Source organism: Oryctolagus cuniculus, chromosome 9 (genome assembly GCF_964237555.1).
Source record: "Oryctolagus cuniculus chromosome 9, mOryCun1.1, whole genome shotgun sequence".
NCBI classification, from domain to species: Eukaryota; Metazoa; Chordata; class Mammalia; order Lagomorpha; family Leporidae; genus Oryctolagus; species Oryctolagus cuniculus.
The window spans coordinates 63,024,761-63,039,687 of NC_091440.1; the positions used below are offsets into that span (position 1 = coordinate 63,024,761).

General features: G+C 35.4%; 1 protein-coding gene across 2 annotated transcripts in view; it reads right to left on the reverse strand.

Moving 5' to 3' along the window:
* Window positions 1-14,927, reverse strand: part of CCDC122 (coiled-coil domain containing 122) — an 88,631-nt gene that overhangs the window by 38,587 nt on the left and 35,117 nt on the right. Inside the window, exon 5 of one of the 2 annotated variants that reach the window (XM_008260003.4) lies at window positions 1,177-1,713. The exons of the other annotated variant lie outside the window; for it this stretch is intronic. Within the exon in view, the coding sequence (XP_008258225.1) occupies window positions 1,564-1,713 (150 nt within the window). The 3' untranslated portion in view covers window positions 1,177-1,563. Of the gene's footprint in view, window positions 1-1,176; window positions 1,714-14,927 lie in introns of those variants that run through there. 2 annotated transcript variants of the gene reach the window in all.

Consider the following 14,927-nt stretch of genomic DNA (forward strand, 5'->3'; position numbering starts at 1 on the left):
ATGTATCAATATTTTGAATCCATTATAAATTTTCAGATAGCTTAGAAAAATAGATTTTTTCTTTCATAAGTTATAACTAAACATAAAGTAGAACTATAGGAAGAAATTAATATGCAAATTTAATTAAGTTCTATCTACACAATTAGCTTTGGTTCAGTCTCATCTTTGATTGAGGTGAGCATCCACTCTGTGGATTCAACCACTTTAATTTGTAACTGTGTTTTTGAGGCATGGACCAAAGCTTGTTGAGTTACAGGATAAGCCATTTGAAGTATTAGCCATAGTAAGCCATGATAAACCAGAATAAGACTATCAATGTTATACATAATGAGATTATTAATATCAGGTTTTATATCAGCTACATTCTCCCAGAATCTTCCACACATTGGTGAGGATAAGATTGGATTGAATTATCTTTTTGATGTTGTTACTTTGAAATAACTTAATCCCACAAGTGAATATTTAAAAATGGTATCTTCACATCATGCTGAGTGAAATAAGCCAGTCCCAAAGGGACAAATACCATATGTTCTCCCTGATCGGTGACAACTGACTGAACACCAAAAAGGAAACCTGTTGAAGTGAAATGGACACTATGGGAAACGGTGACTTGATCAGCATAGCCCTGACTGTTAATGAACAACTTAATACATTATCCCTCTTAGTAGTTTTTTTGTCTGTTCTACTTAATATGACTGGTTTAATTCTGTAATTAATACACAGTTATTAAAAAAATGGTATCTTCAGTATTTAATATTTCATTTTTGCTTCTAAGTATTTGAGTCAATGAAGCCATGATAAGGACCACTTTTATCCTAAAAAAAGACAATTTAACCTATGATTTATTAGCATGGACAAAGGATTTGCCTTTCAATGGGGAAAAAATGTTAGTTTATACACACTCTTTCAAGAGCTTAGATTTGTCTTCCATGATGTTATAACTTTAGTCATAGAATAGGAAGAAAGAATTTATAGAAAGAAAAGTGAAAACATTTTACACATTGCAACACTCTAAAATCTTATTTGATAATAAAGAAAAATGATTGTTACCATCTGAAGAAAAGAAAACTGAGTAAAATATCTGAAGCTTTGAATATATAACAAAACTACTGAAAGTATCAGTATTTATGGGCTACTGTGAAGGCAGTTGTACAAAAACAAAATTCAAATAAAAAGTCTGAAACAACTATTTTTAATATCTTAGTTTGAGCCATTGAAAATTCAAGTGTTTCTTCTTTATTTTTAACTTCTTAGGGTAGTGAATCCAACATGGTTATAAACAGGAACTCATTTTACATCTCATACATTCAAAATATTCATTCAGACTCTTCCACTCTTCTTCTGTAAGCATTCTTCTTTTTCTATCCACTGCTATCAATTGTAGGGTTGGAGAGTACTTTAATAAATGGGTAATCGGTTTAAACTAAGAAAATATATCTGTCATTAAGATGGGCTCTGATGGATGATGGATGATGGTTGTTTAAAATTCAAAGGATTTCATCAACATTCTGTCCCATAATTTTTGTTGGCATAGTCTGTGCTCTACATTGTCCTCCGGCAATGCTATTCTTGCATTCCAACACGTTTTCTTAGTTCAGCTGCAGTTTTTTCAAGTTGTTGAATGTTCCATTGCCATTGTCTTCTATTTGATTGAAGCTTGTTCACCTGACAGTGCAGACGCTTAAGAATTGCATCATATCTCTTATGTTGTACCTGTAAAAAGTATACAATCAACAGTGCTTGTGAAAGATACATAGTAAACACCCATAAAGGATACTTTGTTTAAAGAGGAAATCACTTGATTAGAAACCATTCACCGCAAATAATGATATAAACAGTAATTTTATGATAACTAGTTTTTCAACACTTACTACATGTTAGATACTGTGCTGAGGACTTTGTACATATAATTAAATTCATACATAACAACTCATGATGTGGGTATTATTTTTGTGTGAAGAAATTAAAAATCGAAGAGCTTATGTAATTTGGTCAGGTTTTCATATCTAACAAGTGATGGTGTTTGGAGTTTGAATCCAAATGAAACATCCAGGATGAAGTACCTTCTACTTGTCAAGGCACTTAACAGTGTTAAACTAAATTTGTCCTGAGGTCACCCTAATTTGCATTCCTAAGTAAGAACTGTCACTTAATAAACTAACTAGAAGCCCAACTTGGGAGTATATCTTTATAACAAAGTAGCTGAGCCTTAGTCAATTACAGAAGCTGAGTTTGAATCACAGCAGTCAACTGACCACACCATGTTCAAAAAGTGCAAGTGCTTAGCTGTAACCAATCAAGCAGTTCCTGTGCTTCGCTTCTGTTTTCTGTCTATAAATGCCGCATGCCCACATGTGAAGTGGAGCTTTCTGGACCTCTACTGGTTCCGAAGGCTGCCTGATTAGTGAATCATTCTTTGTTCAAACTCTTAAATTTGTTGGAAATTTTTCTTTGAACATGAGTTAAGAAAAATGGTTCCATTTCCTGTAACCAGTTAGTCACTAAAACACGGATCCATAGGTGTAAAAGATATAGGAGATCTTGGAGCCCATTTCCTCGCCTTTAAGTAAATTAGTATTTCTGCTGAGCCAAAGATACACTTAGAGGTTATGAAACAGAGAGAAATACAAGAATTTTGGTGTGCGGCTAATCCTCCGCCTAGTGGCGCCGGCACACCGGGTTCTAGTCCCGTAGGGGCGCCAGATTCTGTCCCGGTTGCCCCTCTTCCAGGCCAGCCCTCTGCTGTGGCCAGGGAGTGCAGTGGAGGATGGCCCAGGTGCTTAGGCCCTGCACCCCATGGGAGACCAGGAAAAGCACCTGGCTCCTGGCTCCCGCCATCGGATCAGCGCGGTGCACCGGCCGCAGCACGCCGGCCGCGGCGGCCATTGGAGGGTGAACCAACGGCAAAGGAAGACCTTTCTCTCTGTCTCTCTCTATCACTGTCCACTCTGCCTGTCAAAAAAAAAAAAAAATGTTGTCGAAGAACTCAAGGATTCTTTACCTTGATTGTGCCATGGAAACTTCTGACAGTATAGTGAATACCATAGAGTCTTTCATGAAATAATTTTTTAATGTATAAAATACAAACTGGATTGCAAAGAAATCAATTATATTGAAACACAGCTCTGTAGCAGCTGCAGAGGCAGTGGGAGAGTTACGGTCTTAGCATTTCAAAATACTATTATAAAAAAAGTGAAAACTTGTAAACTCACACTTCACATTAATTACTATAAGCTTTTTAAGTCTTTTTAAGTTTTCAGCTTTTATTAATTGTGAAAATTCAGACGATGTATTCAAATTGATGAACGAGGCCGGTTGATATACTGGCGAACATAAATTACTTTAAATAGAAAGCTAGTATAAGCTAAAATATATTACATAATGAAAGTACATGTATATTCAAAAGTAGTTTTTTAATACATTGAATATATTCAAGAAGATATATATCCACTTACACATTGTATCCATTGTATATATGAGGGTACTTCAAAGTTTTTGGAAAAGGCATTAAAAGATACTTTTATTTTGGTGCAAAAATTTTAAAATCTATTAAATATACATTTTCTATAAACTTTTGGAAGACCACTCATATATGTCAGCATATATATCAAATGATTTTCTGTATAGTTTTGTCAATTACCCAAAAATGTTAAGACCTCTAATAGGATTATAGAAGTGTCTCTTTTTATCTTTAGCTCTGTTAGTTTTAGCTTATGTATTTTGAAGCTCTGTTACTAGGTAAGCATATTTAGAATGGTTATTTCTTCTTGGTAAATTGATTAATCCTCTTAAATTGTTAGTAGACTATATGTTGAAATTGACTTGATATTAATATAACCAATCCAACTTTCTTAAGATTGGTGTCTTCATAGTTTATTTTTGTCTATCTTTCTACTTTTGAGTATCTATATCTTTATTTTAAAAGTGCCTTGTGAAGAGGTTATTCTTGCAACTTAAAAAAAAAGGCTGATAATCTCTCCCTTTTAACTTGAGTGTTTAGGTCATTTACATTTAATGTAACTACTGATATTTTTGAGGTTAAATCTACTACAATATTTGTCTTAAATTAGTGTCTTTTGTCTTTTCCCTGTTTCTGTACTTTCCTGTCTTCTTTTAGGCAAATCAAGTATTTTTTTGTTGTTGTTCCATTTAATTTATTCTTTGTTTTCTAGCTATATTTATACCTATATGCATTTTTCCAAGAAGTTTCTCTAGACACTATTAATAAGAGCCAAGATATGGAATTAACCGAAATACCCATATACACAATGAACTATTATTCAGCCATAAAGGGTTTAAATCCTGTCATTTGTAACAACATGAATGGACCTAAAGAACACCAAGTTAAGTGAAATAGGCCAGTCATAGAAAGACAAATACCACATGATTTCACTTGTATGTGGAATCTAAAATGTTGATCTCCAAGATGTTGAGAGTAGAACAGAAATGACCAGAGGCTGGGGAGAGTATGAAAGAAGTTCATAGACAGGGCCAGCGCCGCGGTTTACTAGGCTAATCCTCTGCCTGCGGTGCCGGCACCCCAGGTTCGAGTCCCAGTCAGGGCGCCGGATTCTGTCCTGGTTGCTCCTCTTCCAGTCCAGCTCTCTGCTGTGGCCCGGGAAGGCAGTGGAGGATGGCCCAAGTGCTTGGGCCCTGCACCCTCATGGGAGAACAGGAGGAAGCACCTGGCTCCTGGCTTCAGATTGGCGTAGCACGCCGGCCGTAGCGGCCATTTGGGGGGGTGAACCAACAGAAGGAAGACCTTTCTCTCTCTCCCTCTCTCTCTGTCAATAACTCTCTCTCTCTGTCTCTCTCTCTCAGTGTCTAACTCTGCCTTGCAAAAAAAAAAAAAAAAAAAAAAAAAAAAAGAAGAAGAAGAAGAAGGAAGGTAGATGGGTGAGGTTGTCCAAAGAAAACAATGTCACAGCTGTATAGGAAAAGTAAGTTCTGGTGTTCTATTGCTTAGTAGGGTGACTATAGTTAACAATAATGCATTTTATATTTCAAAATACCTAAAATAGAGGATTTGCATTTTCTCACCAGAAATAAATGATAATGTTTAAAGTGATGGATACAGTGATCACTCTGATTTTATCATTACACAATGCATACATAAATCAAAAGATTACACTGTACCCTTAATGTGTACAATTATTATATCAATCAAAAACTCTAAAAAAGGTTATAAGTTATCCAGAATTTCAATATGTATTCTTTTTTAAAAAACACTTTATTGAAATACAATATGCATACCATGAAATTAATATATATAACTATATACCAAATGATATGGATACCCACCCAATTTTTATACTCTATATATTAACTACCACAAATAAGAGAAAGCATGCAGTCATTTGTCTTTAGGGTCTGGCTTATTTCACTTGGCATAATGATCTCCAGTTGCATACATTTGTTGCAAATGTTAAGATTTCATTCTTTTTTAATGTCTGAGTAATATCCCATTGTGTATATATATCACATTGTCATCAGTTGATGGATGTTAAGGTTGATTCTATATCTTAGCTATTGTGAATTGAGCTGCTTTAAAGATGGGAGTGTAGGTAACTTTTCATATACTGCTTTCATTTCCTTTGGGTACATTTTCAGGAGTGAGGTAGTTTTCTAAGGAAACTCCATACTGTTTTCCATAATGGAGTTCCTGATTTGCATTCCTACCAACAGTGCACTAGGCTACCTTTTTCTCCACATCCTCACTAGCATTTGTTATTTTTCATTTTTGGATCATAGCCATTCTAACTGGAGTGAGGTTATATCTAATTGTGGCTTTTATTTGCATTTTGATCCTGAGCATCTTTTCATGTGTCTGTTGGCCATCTGGATTCCTCCTCTGAAAAATTCCTGTTTAGGGCCAACATGCTGCCATTCCATATGGGTGCCAGTTCAAGTCCTGGCTGCTCCACTTCTGATCCAGCTCCCTGCTAACAGCTTAGGAAAAGCAGTAGAAGATGGCTCAAGTATTTAGACCTCTGCCACACATGTAAGAGATCTAGATGAAGTTCCTGGCTCCTACCTTTGCCTGGCCCAGCCCTAGCCATTGCAGCCTCCTGCAGGGACTGAACAAGTGGATGGAAGATCTCTCTGTCTCTCTCTGTAACTCTTTCAAATAAATAAATGAAACTTTTTTTAAAAAAGATGTCTGTTCTTATTGTTTGCTCATTTCTTAACTGGATTGTTTTGGTTAAGTCTCTTGGAATCCTTTATACTCTGGATATTAATCCTTGATCATGCATAGTTTGCAAATGCTTTCTCTGATTCTGTTGGTTGATTCTGTTGGTTGTTTCCTTTACTGTGCAGAAACTTCTTAGCTTAATGTAATCCCATTTGTTGATTTTTGCTTTCATCACCTGTGCTTCAGGGGTCTTATCTGAGAAGTCCGCCTAGGCCAATATCTTGCAGCATTTCCCATATATTTTCCCTAGTAATTTGATGGTTTCACCTTAGTTTAGATCCCTGATCCACTGTGAGTTGATTTTTTAATAGGGCATGAGGTAGGGGACTTGTTTAAAACTTCTGCATGTGGCAATCCAATTTTCCCAATAACATTTGTTGAAGGGACTGTCCTTTCTTCAGGGAGTTATTTTAGCTCATTTATCACAGACTAGTTGGTTGAAGATGTTTGAATTATGTTCTGGCACTTCTATTCCATTCTATTGGTCTCCATGTCTATTTTTGTAGCATTACAAGTTTTTCTGATAATCACTGCTCTGTAGTATGCCTTGAAATCTGGTATTGTGATACCTCTGGCTTTGTTTTTGTTGTTTAAGAGTGCTTTAGGTATATTCAGGATATCCTGTGTTTCCATATATATATTTCAGCACTGCTTTTTCTATATCTGAGTGGAATGTCCTTGGTATTTGGATTGGGATCATATTGAATCTGTAAACTGATTTGGGTAGTGTGAACATTTTGATTATATTAATTTTTCCAATGCATGAACATGGAGGAGTTTTCCAATTTTTTCTTTCTTCTCTCTCTTTCCTTAATGTCTTGTAATTTTCATTGTAGAAATCTTCCATCTTCTTGGTTAAATTTATCCTAAGGTATTTATTTTTGTAGTTATTGTGAATGTGACTAATCTTACAAGTTCTTCTTCAGTCATAGTATTGTTGGTATATAAGAATGCTATTGATATTTTGTGTGTTGATTTTATATCCTGCTATTTTGCCAAATTATTTTATGAGTTCCAGTGGTCTCTTAGGTCCCCTATGTAAGGGATCACACATTTGTAAACAGGGATAATTTGACTTCCTTCTTTCCAATTTGTATCTCTTTGATTTCTTTTTCTTCCTTAATAGTTCTGGCTAAAACTTCCAGAACTATATTGAATAATATAGTTGGTAGAATAATATGATTCCAAAACTATATTGAATAATGTGATTGGTTTTCAATCTTAGTGGAAATGTTTCCAGCTTTCCTCATTCAAAATGACGTTGGCTGTGGGTTTGTCATATATTCCCTTGATTATGTTTTTTTATACCCAATTTTTGAAGTTTTTATTTTTAATCATGAAATGATGTTGTACTCTATCAAATGTTTTCTCTGCATCTATTGAGAAAATCATATGGGTTTTTTTGTTGATGTGCTGTATCATGTTTCATAGATTTATGTAAGTTGAAACATCCCTGGGATAAATCCACTTGGTGTAGGTGGATGATTTTTTTTTATATGTTGTGGGATTTGATTTGCTAGAATTTTGTTGAGGATTTTTGCCACTATGTTCATCAGAGATATCGGTCTCTAGTTCTCTTTTGTTGTATCTTTCTCTGGTTTTGGAATTAAGGTAATGCTGGCCTCATAGAATGAGTTTGGAAGGGTTCCCTCCCTTTCAATTGTTTTTGCATAATTTAAGAAGAATTGATTATTTCTTCCTTAAAAGTTTGATAGAATACAGCAATGAAGCCATCCGCTCCTGGGCTTTTCTTTGTTGGGAGACTCTTTATTACTAATTCAATCTCAGTCTTGGTTATTGGTCTGTTCAGGGTTTGTATTTCTTTGTGCCTCAATTTCTGTAAATTATAGGTATCCAGAAATCTATATATTTCTTATAGATTTTCCAATTTGTTAATATATGGTTGTTTGTAATAATTCCTAATTATTATTTGGTTTTCTGTGGTATCAGTTGTAATATCTCCTTTTTCATCTATGATTTTATTAATTTGGGTCTTCTCCCCTCCCCCCCTTTTTTGGTTAGTTGGGCCAAGAGTCTATCAATTTTATTTACTTTTTTCAAAACAATGGCTCTTCATTTCATTGATTTATTTTATAGTTTTTATTTCTATTTTATTTCTTCTCTAATTTTTTTCTTTCCTCCTCAGTATGTATTCATAATATATCACAATCTATTTTCACTTAGCCTTATAACAGGATATTTTTTTAAATAAAAAAAAGAAATGCCTGTGTGTATCAGTTTTGCTGCAAATATAGCTTTGTAAAATTTAGTTTTATATCTGTCAAACAAATGGTGAAGAATGGTATGCTACTATAGTTTAAATGTATATATAGTATAAAATCTATGTTATTGTTTTTAAAGTAAATAATTAAGGAAAGAAGATGAATAATTTATTTTCCCCTATATTCTTCATTTTCAGTTCCTTCCAGTATTATTTCTTTCCAGCTTTAAGAACTTTCTTTAGCATTTCTTACAGTGAAAGAGAAAGTGACAGGATGGGGAGGGAGGAGAGGTTTTTTGCATCTGCTGATTCACTCCCCAAATCCTTAACAAAATCTGGGGTTGGACCAGGCTAAAACCAGGAGATAGGAGACCTATCCAGTTCTCCCACATGGCAAGCAGGAACCCAAGTCTTGGTTCATAATCTGCTGCCTTCCCAGGCATATTAGCAGGGAAGTGGATTGGAAATACAGTGGTCAAGACTTGAATCTACTCTTATACAGGAGGCATCTCAACCAGTAGCTTTACCCACTGCACCACAATGCCTACCATAATAATATTTCTTATCATTGTTCTTGTGTATTTAACGTGACTTTTTAAAAGTCCTCTTTTAAGATTTTCTTTATATTTGGTTTTCAGTAGCCTGACTATAATTCCCTAGGATTATTTTTCTCTGTATTTATCCTGCCTGGAGTTTCTGAGTTTCTTAAATCTTGAATCTACTCACCTCTCCTTCTTGAACTAATACTGTGTGCCATTAATATGGTTCCACAGGTCACAAAGGCTCTATGTGTTTTCTTTATTTCTTTCATACTTTTCTCTGTGTTCTTGTTTTGTTGACTTCTATTGATCTGTCTTCATGTTTAGAAAAGAATTTGTCTTCTGTTGTATCTAGTCTGCTGTTAATTTCACCAATACAGCTTTTTAATTCAACATTTTATTTGTTGTTCAGTTCTAAGATTTCCATTGGGTTCTTTTAAAGGAATTTAAAAAATTCTCTTTACTCACTGTATCTATGATTATATCCATAGTTTTCTGTTGAATGTTTAATGTATTTATCATAATTTTCAGTACTTGTCTAACAACTTCTGAGTCAACTATTGTTCTATTTTTATTGTTTAACTATGTTTCTAACTATGGGTAATACATTTTCTGTTTCTTCATAGGTCTAATAATGCTTTGTTATTAACTGAACATTGTGTACATATGGATTCTGCTATTTTTCCATTGAAAAATGCTGAGTTTTATCCTAACAGTGAGTTAAGTTACTTGTGGATCATCCTGAAATTGTAAGACTTTGTTTTCACTTGTTAGAGTCTATTTTAGTTTAGTCCTTAGATGGAGGCCTTGCCCTAAGTCCCGATTTGTCTTCTTATTAGTTCTGAATGTGGTCTTTACTCTTAAGATTTGGCATTAGTGCAAAGTAGGCAGCTACCACTGGGTTGGTAGATGCTGAAATCTCTACTCAGCTCATCTATATTCTGCTATTTATCAATTGTGCTCCTTGGAGAATTATCCACTATGTATATAGAGTTTAAGTTATAACCATGGATTTAAAGGAAGTTAATAAGTAAATCTGGGGCTCCCAATAAGGCCAAACTGAATATTTACTCTGTCAACCTCATGGGGAAGGAAAGAGAGGAAGATTCATAAAACAGTATAAACAGTATAAAATTCATAAAACAGTATATTTCAAATGTAATACATTTTAATAGATCTGTTCATAATTATTAAGAGAAGGTTCTAAATAATAGAGTGTGGACCTTATGACATTTAATTCTACTTCTTGGTGCAAAGGGTGGGTGTACTATCATGTTCATTATAACATTACTTTTAATAATGAAAAGCTGGAAACCATTTAAATTTTCTCAGGTATAGTGTGGTATGGTATTTAGTATATGTTAAAAAGAAGACCAATATGAAAAACATATGAGACAAATTGTTCAGTAAGTAAACCAGTTATAAAATTACATGTATAGTACATCTATACACTACCACAGAGGTGTAGGTATAAGTGACCATATGCACCATTAGAAAGAAGTGAAGAATGATTAGAGAAAGGAATACAATAGGAGGTGGTATAAAAAATGTAGTCTTTCCTCTAATTTATATCTAATTTATATCTTAATATTTATCAGAGAGAGTGTATTCCTAAAATTGAAAACCTTTAAAAAGAAAAGATTGGGAGAAACTGTGTCCAACAGATACAAAGTCACATCCTACTCTATCACTTCTCATTAGTTGTAGAACTTCATATATTTAAATTTTCTGAAATTCTATTAATATGCATTATTATCAGAACTTAAATAAATAGCCTATATAAAGTGCTTGAAAAACACAAGGTACCCAATACATAATATTAAATGACACTGAACATTTCTTCTTGTATTTTCTACAAAACAGAATAATCTGTTAACATGTTAACCTAGCTATCTATCTGAATAATTTTGTTTAAAAAAGTTTTATTTGGGGGCTGGCGCTGTGGCATAGCTGGTAAAGCTTTCGCCTGCAGTGCCAGCATCCCATATGGGTGCCAGTTTGAGACCCAGCTGCTCCACTTCTGATCCAGCTTTCTGCTAAGACCTGGGAAAGCAGTAGAAGATGGCCCAAGTACTTGGGTCCCTGCACCCACGTGGGAGACCTGGAAGAAGCTCTTGGTTACAGAAAGCCCAGCTCTGCCTGTTGCAGCCATTTGGGGAGTGAACCAGCGGATGGACGATCTCCTCTCTCTGCTTCTGCCTCTACCTCTCTGTAATTCTGCCTCTCAAATCAATAAATAAACATTTTTTAAAAAGATTTATTTATTGATTTGAGAGGCAGAGTTACAGAAAGGGGGGAGAGAGGGAGAGCGAGAGAGAGAGAAAGAGGGAGAGAAAGAGAGAGAGACACAGACACACACAGAGAGATCTTTTCTCTTCTGGTTCACTCCCCAAAAGGTCATAAGCTGGGCTGATCTGAAGCCAGGAACCAGGAGCTTCCTCCAGGTCTCTCATGTGGGTGCAGAGGCCCAAGTAGTTGGGCCATCTTCCACTGCTTTCCCAGGTCATTAGCAGGGAGCTGGATTGGAAGTGGAATAGCCAGGACTCAAATCAGTGCCCAAATGGGATACCAGTGCCATAGGCAATGACTTTGCCCACTATGCCACAGCACTGGTCCCTGAATAATTCTCATCCTGACTTTAGGTTATATTTTTCCACTTCACTTCTTTGCATTTTTCTTTTAGGAATGGCTCCCAGTGTGTAATCATTTCTGTTACTGATATCAATAAATAAGTGTATTTGTCAATTGTATGGCTGCATGTTCTACAGTACCAAGATAAATATGCTATATGACCTCTAGTAGCTCTGAGAGTGCACCAAATTTGTTCTTATCCTTTTCTTTTGATCTAAGATTGTAGAACATTTAAGCAAAAGCAAGCCATCGATGCTTTCTTTACACAATGTCTTTTTCACAAAATATTGCTTGCAGCACTCATAATTTGCTAAAAATGTCTTAACTGTTCCAATCTTCTCTTGGGTTTGACAAATAACTCTTTTACTGTGAACTAAAACCACGGATCGTTGCTTAATGATTTATATTTAAAGCTTTGTGGTTGTATCTGCTGCATTTTGCTTTCACAAGTTTTCATCAATGATTCATAACTTATCTTTATTCTCCTCTCTCTAACACTTAATCCCCTTCTTCTAAAATATATACAGACAAAATATATAAAGACATTTTAGAATAAATATTTAGAAATGCTTTTTTTTTCAGATCTAGCCTAAAAATACTGAAAGCATTTATTTGACAGAAAAACTGAAATTCAAAAGCCAGGGCCGGTGCCATGGCGTAGTGGGTAAAGCCAACACCTGCGGCGGTGCCAGCATTCCATATGGGTGCCCGTTCAAATCCTGGCTGCTCCATTTCTGATCCTGCTCTCTGTTGTGGCCAGAGAAAACAGTAGAAGATGGCCCAAGTCCTTGGGTCCCTGCACCCGCATGGGAGATCCAGAAAAAGATCCTGGCTCCTGGCTTCAGATCAGATCAGCTCTGGCCATTGCAGCCATTTGAGGAGCGAACCAGTGGATGAAAGTCCTCTTTCTCTGTCTCTCCCTCTCTCTATCTGTATCTATGCCTCTCAAGTAAATAGATAAATCTTTAAAAAAAAATAAAAAGCCATCTTCATTTTTTTCTGGACTACAAAATAGAAGAACAATGTTAATATAAAAACTAAAATATACAATGAACAAAAGCATTAAAGGTAAGGACAAAAGAGTGCAAAAGATGACTCAAACTGTATAAAAGCCAAAATATAAACAGAAGAGATACCAAAAAAAATGACTCAAAAAAAGGAATAAATAATAGAATATTTTAGCACTTTAATTCATCCTCTTTTTAATACTGGTTGGTTCAAGAAGGAAGTTACTAACATCTCCAACCAGTAAGTATAATTATTTTATAAAATGTTACATTCTCCAAACAATAGTGTGACTATTTTATTCTCCAGTTTTATAATTTACTATAGAGAACTTTTACTTTCTTAAATTTTTATTTTTTAACCATAACATTGTGACAGAATTGAGAAATACTTTAAAATGTATTAGAAGCAATATAAATAAAATTAAAATGCACAAACATATCTTAACAGCGGCCTTCCTGTTTTGAAAACTTAAAAAGCATTTATTAAACCTCAGGGAAAGAAGTTTCATGATGAAAACCATAAAAATGAGAAATTCTGAAAATCAATTTTGGTGGCAGTTGCACATATGTGTAAATATGCTAAAACCCATTGAATTACATGCTTTAAATGGTGAATTGTATGGTATGTGAGTTAAGTACTCATAAAGCTGTTTTTAAAAATTGGAATAGTGATTGCCTGACAAAAGAAGCACAAAACTTTCTGGATATGATGGCAAAGTTCTATACCTTGATCTAGATGATAGTAACACATATGTTTCTTTATATTAGTCAAAATTCATTAAGCTAAACTTTTAGAATTTGTATACTTATTATTTTTATTTATATATTTTCATCTATTTTAGAGTCATTAGAGACAAAGAGACTGTTTCTATCCAATGGTTGACTACTCAAAGGTTGGCAATGCCAGATCAATTCCACGAGTCCAGAATTCAATCTAGGTCTCCCACATGGGTAACAGGGACCCAAGTACTTAAAACATCATCTGGGCCAGCCCCGCGGCTCACTTGGCTAATCCTCCGCCTGCGGTGCCAGCACCCCGGGTTCTAGTCCCAGTTGGGGAGCCGGATTCTGTCCCGGTTGCTCCTCTTCCAGTCCAGCTCTCTGCTGTGTCCTGGGAGGGCAGTGGAGGATGGCCCAGGTGCTTGGGCCCTACACCCACATGGGAGACCAGGACCTGGCTCTTGGCTTCAGATCGGCGCGGCAGCCATTTTAGGGGGTGAACCAATGTAAGGAAGACCTTTCTCTTTGTCTCTCTCACTGTCTAACTTTGCCTGTCAAAGCAAACAAACAAAAAAACATCATCTGCTGTTTCCCAATGTATATTTTTTTTTTAAAAATTTATTGATTTTACTTGAAAGTCCGAGTTACACAGAGAGAGGAGAGGCAGAGAGAGAGAGAGAGAGAGAGAGAGGTCTTCCATCTGCTGGTTCACTCTCCAGATGGCCACAATGGTTGGAGCTGTGCCAATCCAAAGCCAGGAGCCAGGAGCTTCTAGGTCTCCCACATGGGTACAGGGATCCAAGAACTTAGACCATCTTGTACTGCTTTCCCAGGCTATTGCAGAGAGCTGGATAGGAAGTGGAGCAGCCGGGACTGGGACTAGAACCACCGCCCATATTGGATGCTTTACCAGCTATGCAACAGCACCGGCCCCTCCCAGGGTGTAGTTTAAAAGGAATCTAAATCAGGGCCAGGACTTAAACTCAGTCACTCTGATATGGAGTGTGGTTGTCCAAAGAGGCAACTGCTATGCCAAAGGCCCATCCTTGTGTATTTATTCATATGACAAGCACACTTTGCTTAAATGTTAGTGTAAAAAAAATTCTCAAATTTCTTTTTAAAGTGCTTTTAGAAATTTACATTCTCATCATTAATGTATTAAAAGTGCTCCACATCTGACCAACTATAATATTGATAATTTGTTGGGATAAATATGGGATTTCATTGTGGTTTCTTTAATTGATGTTGTTAATGTGTTTAGTTATATTTTCCATTGCTTTTTGGATATTCATATTTCAAAAAATAAGTCTTTCCATACCATTTACTCAATGTTTTACTCATTTTATATTTTCTTATATTTTCCTGATTAAATGAGTTATAAATGTCTTCTACAAAACTGAATCTTGTTTTCTTTGTTAAAATGTATTTCCATAATCTAGAAACATTAAACATAATTAAAGGTAAAAATATTTGGTTGTAGAGTTTGTTTTCTTTTTTAACTTTTTTTTTTTTTTTTTTTTTTGACAGGCAGAGTGGACAGTGAGAGAGAGAGACAGAGAGAAAGGTCTTCCTTTGCCGTTGGTTCACCCTCCAATGGCCGCCGCTGCAGCCGGCGC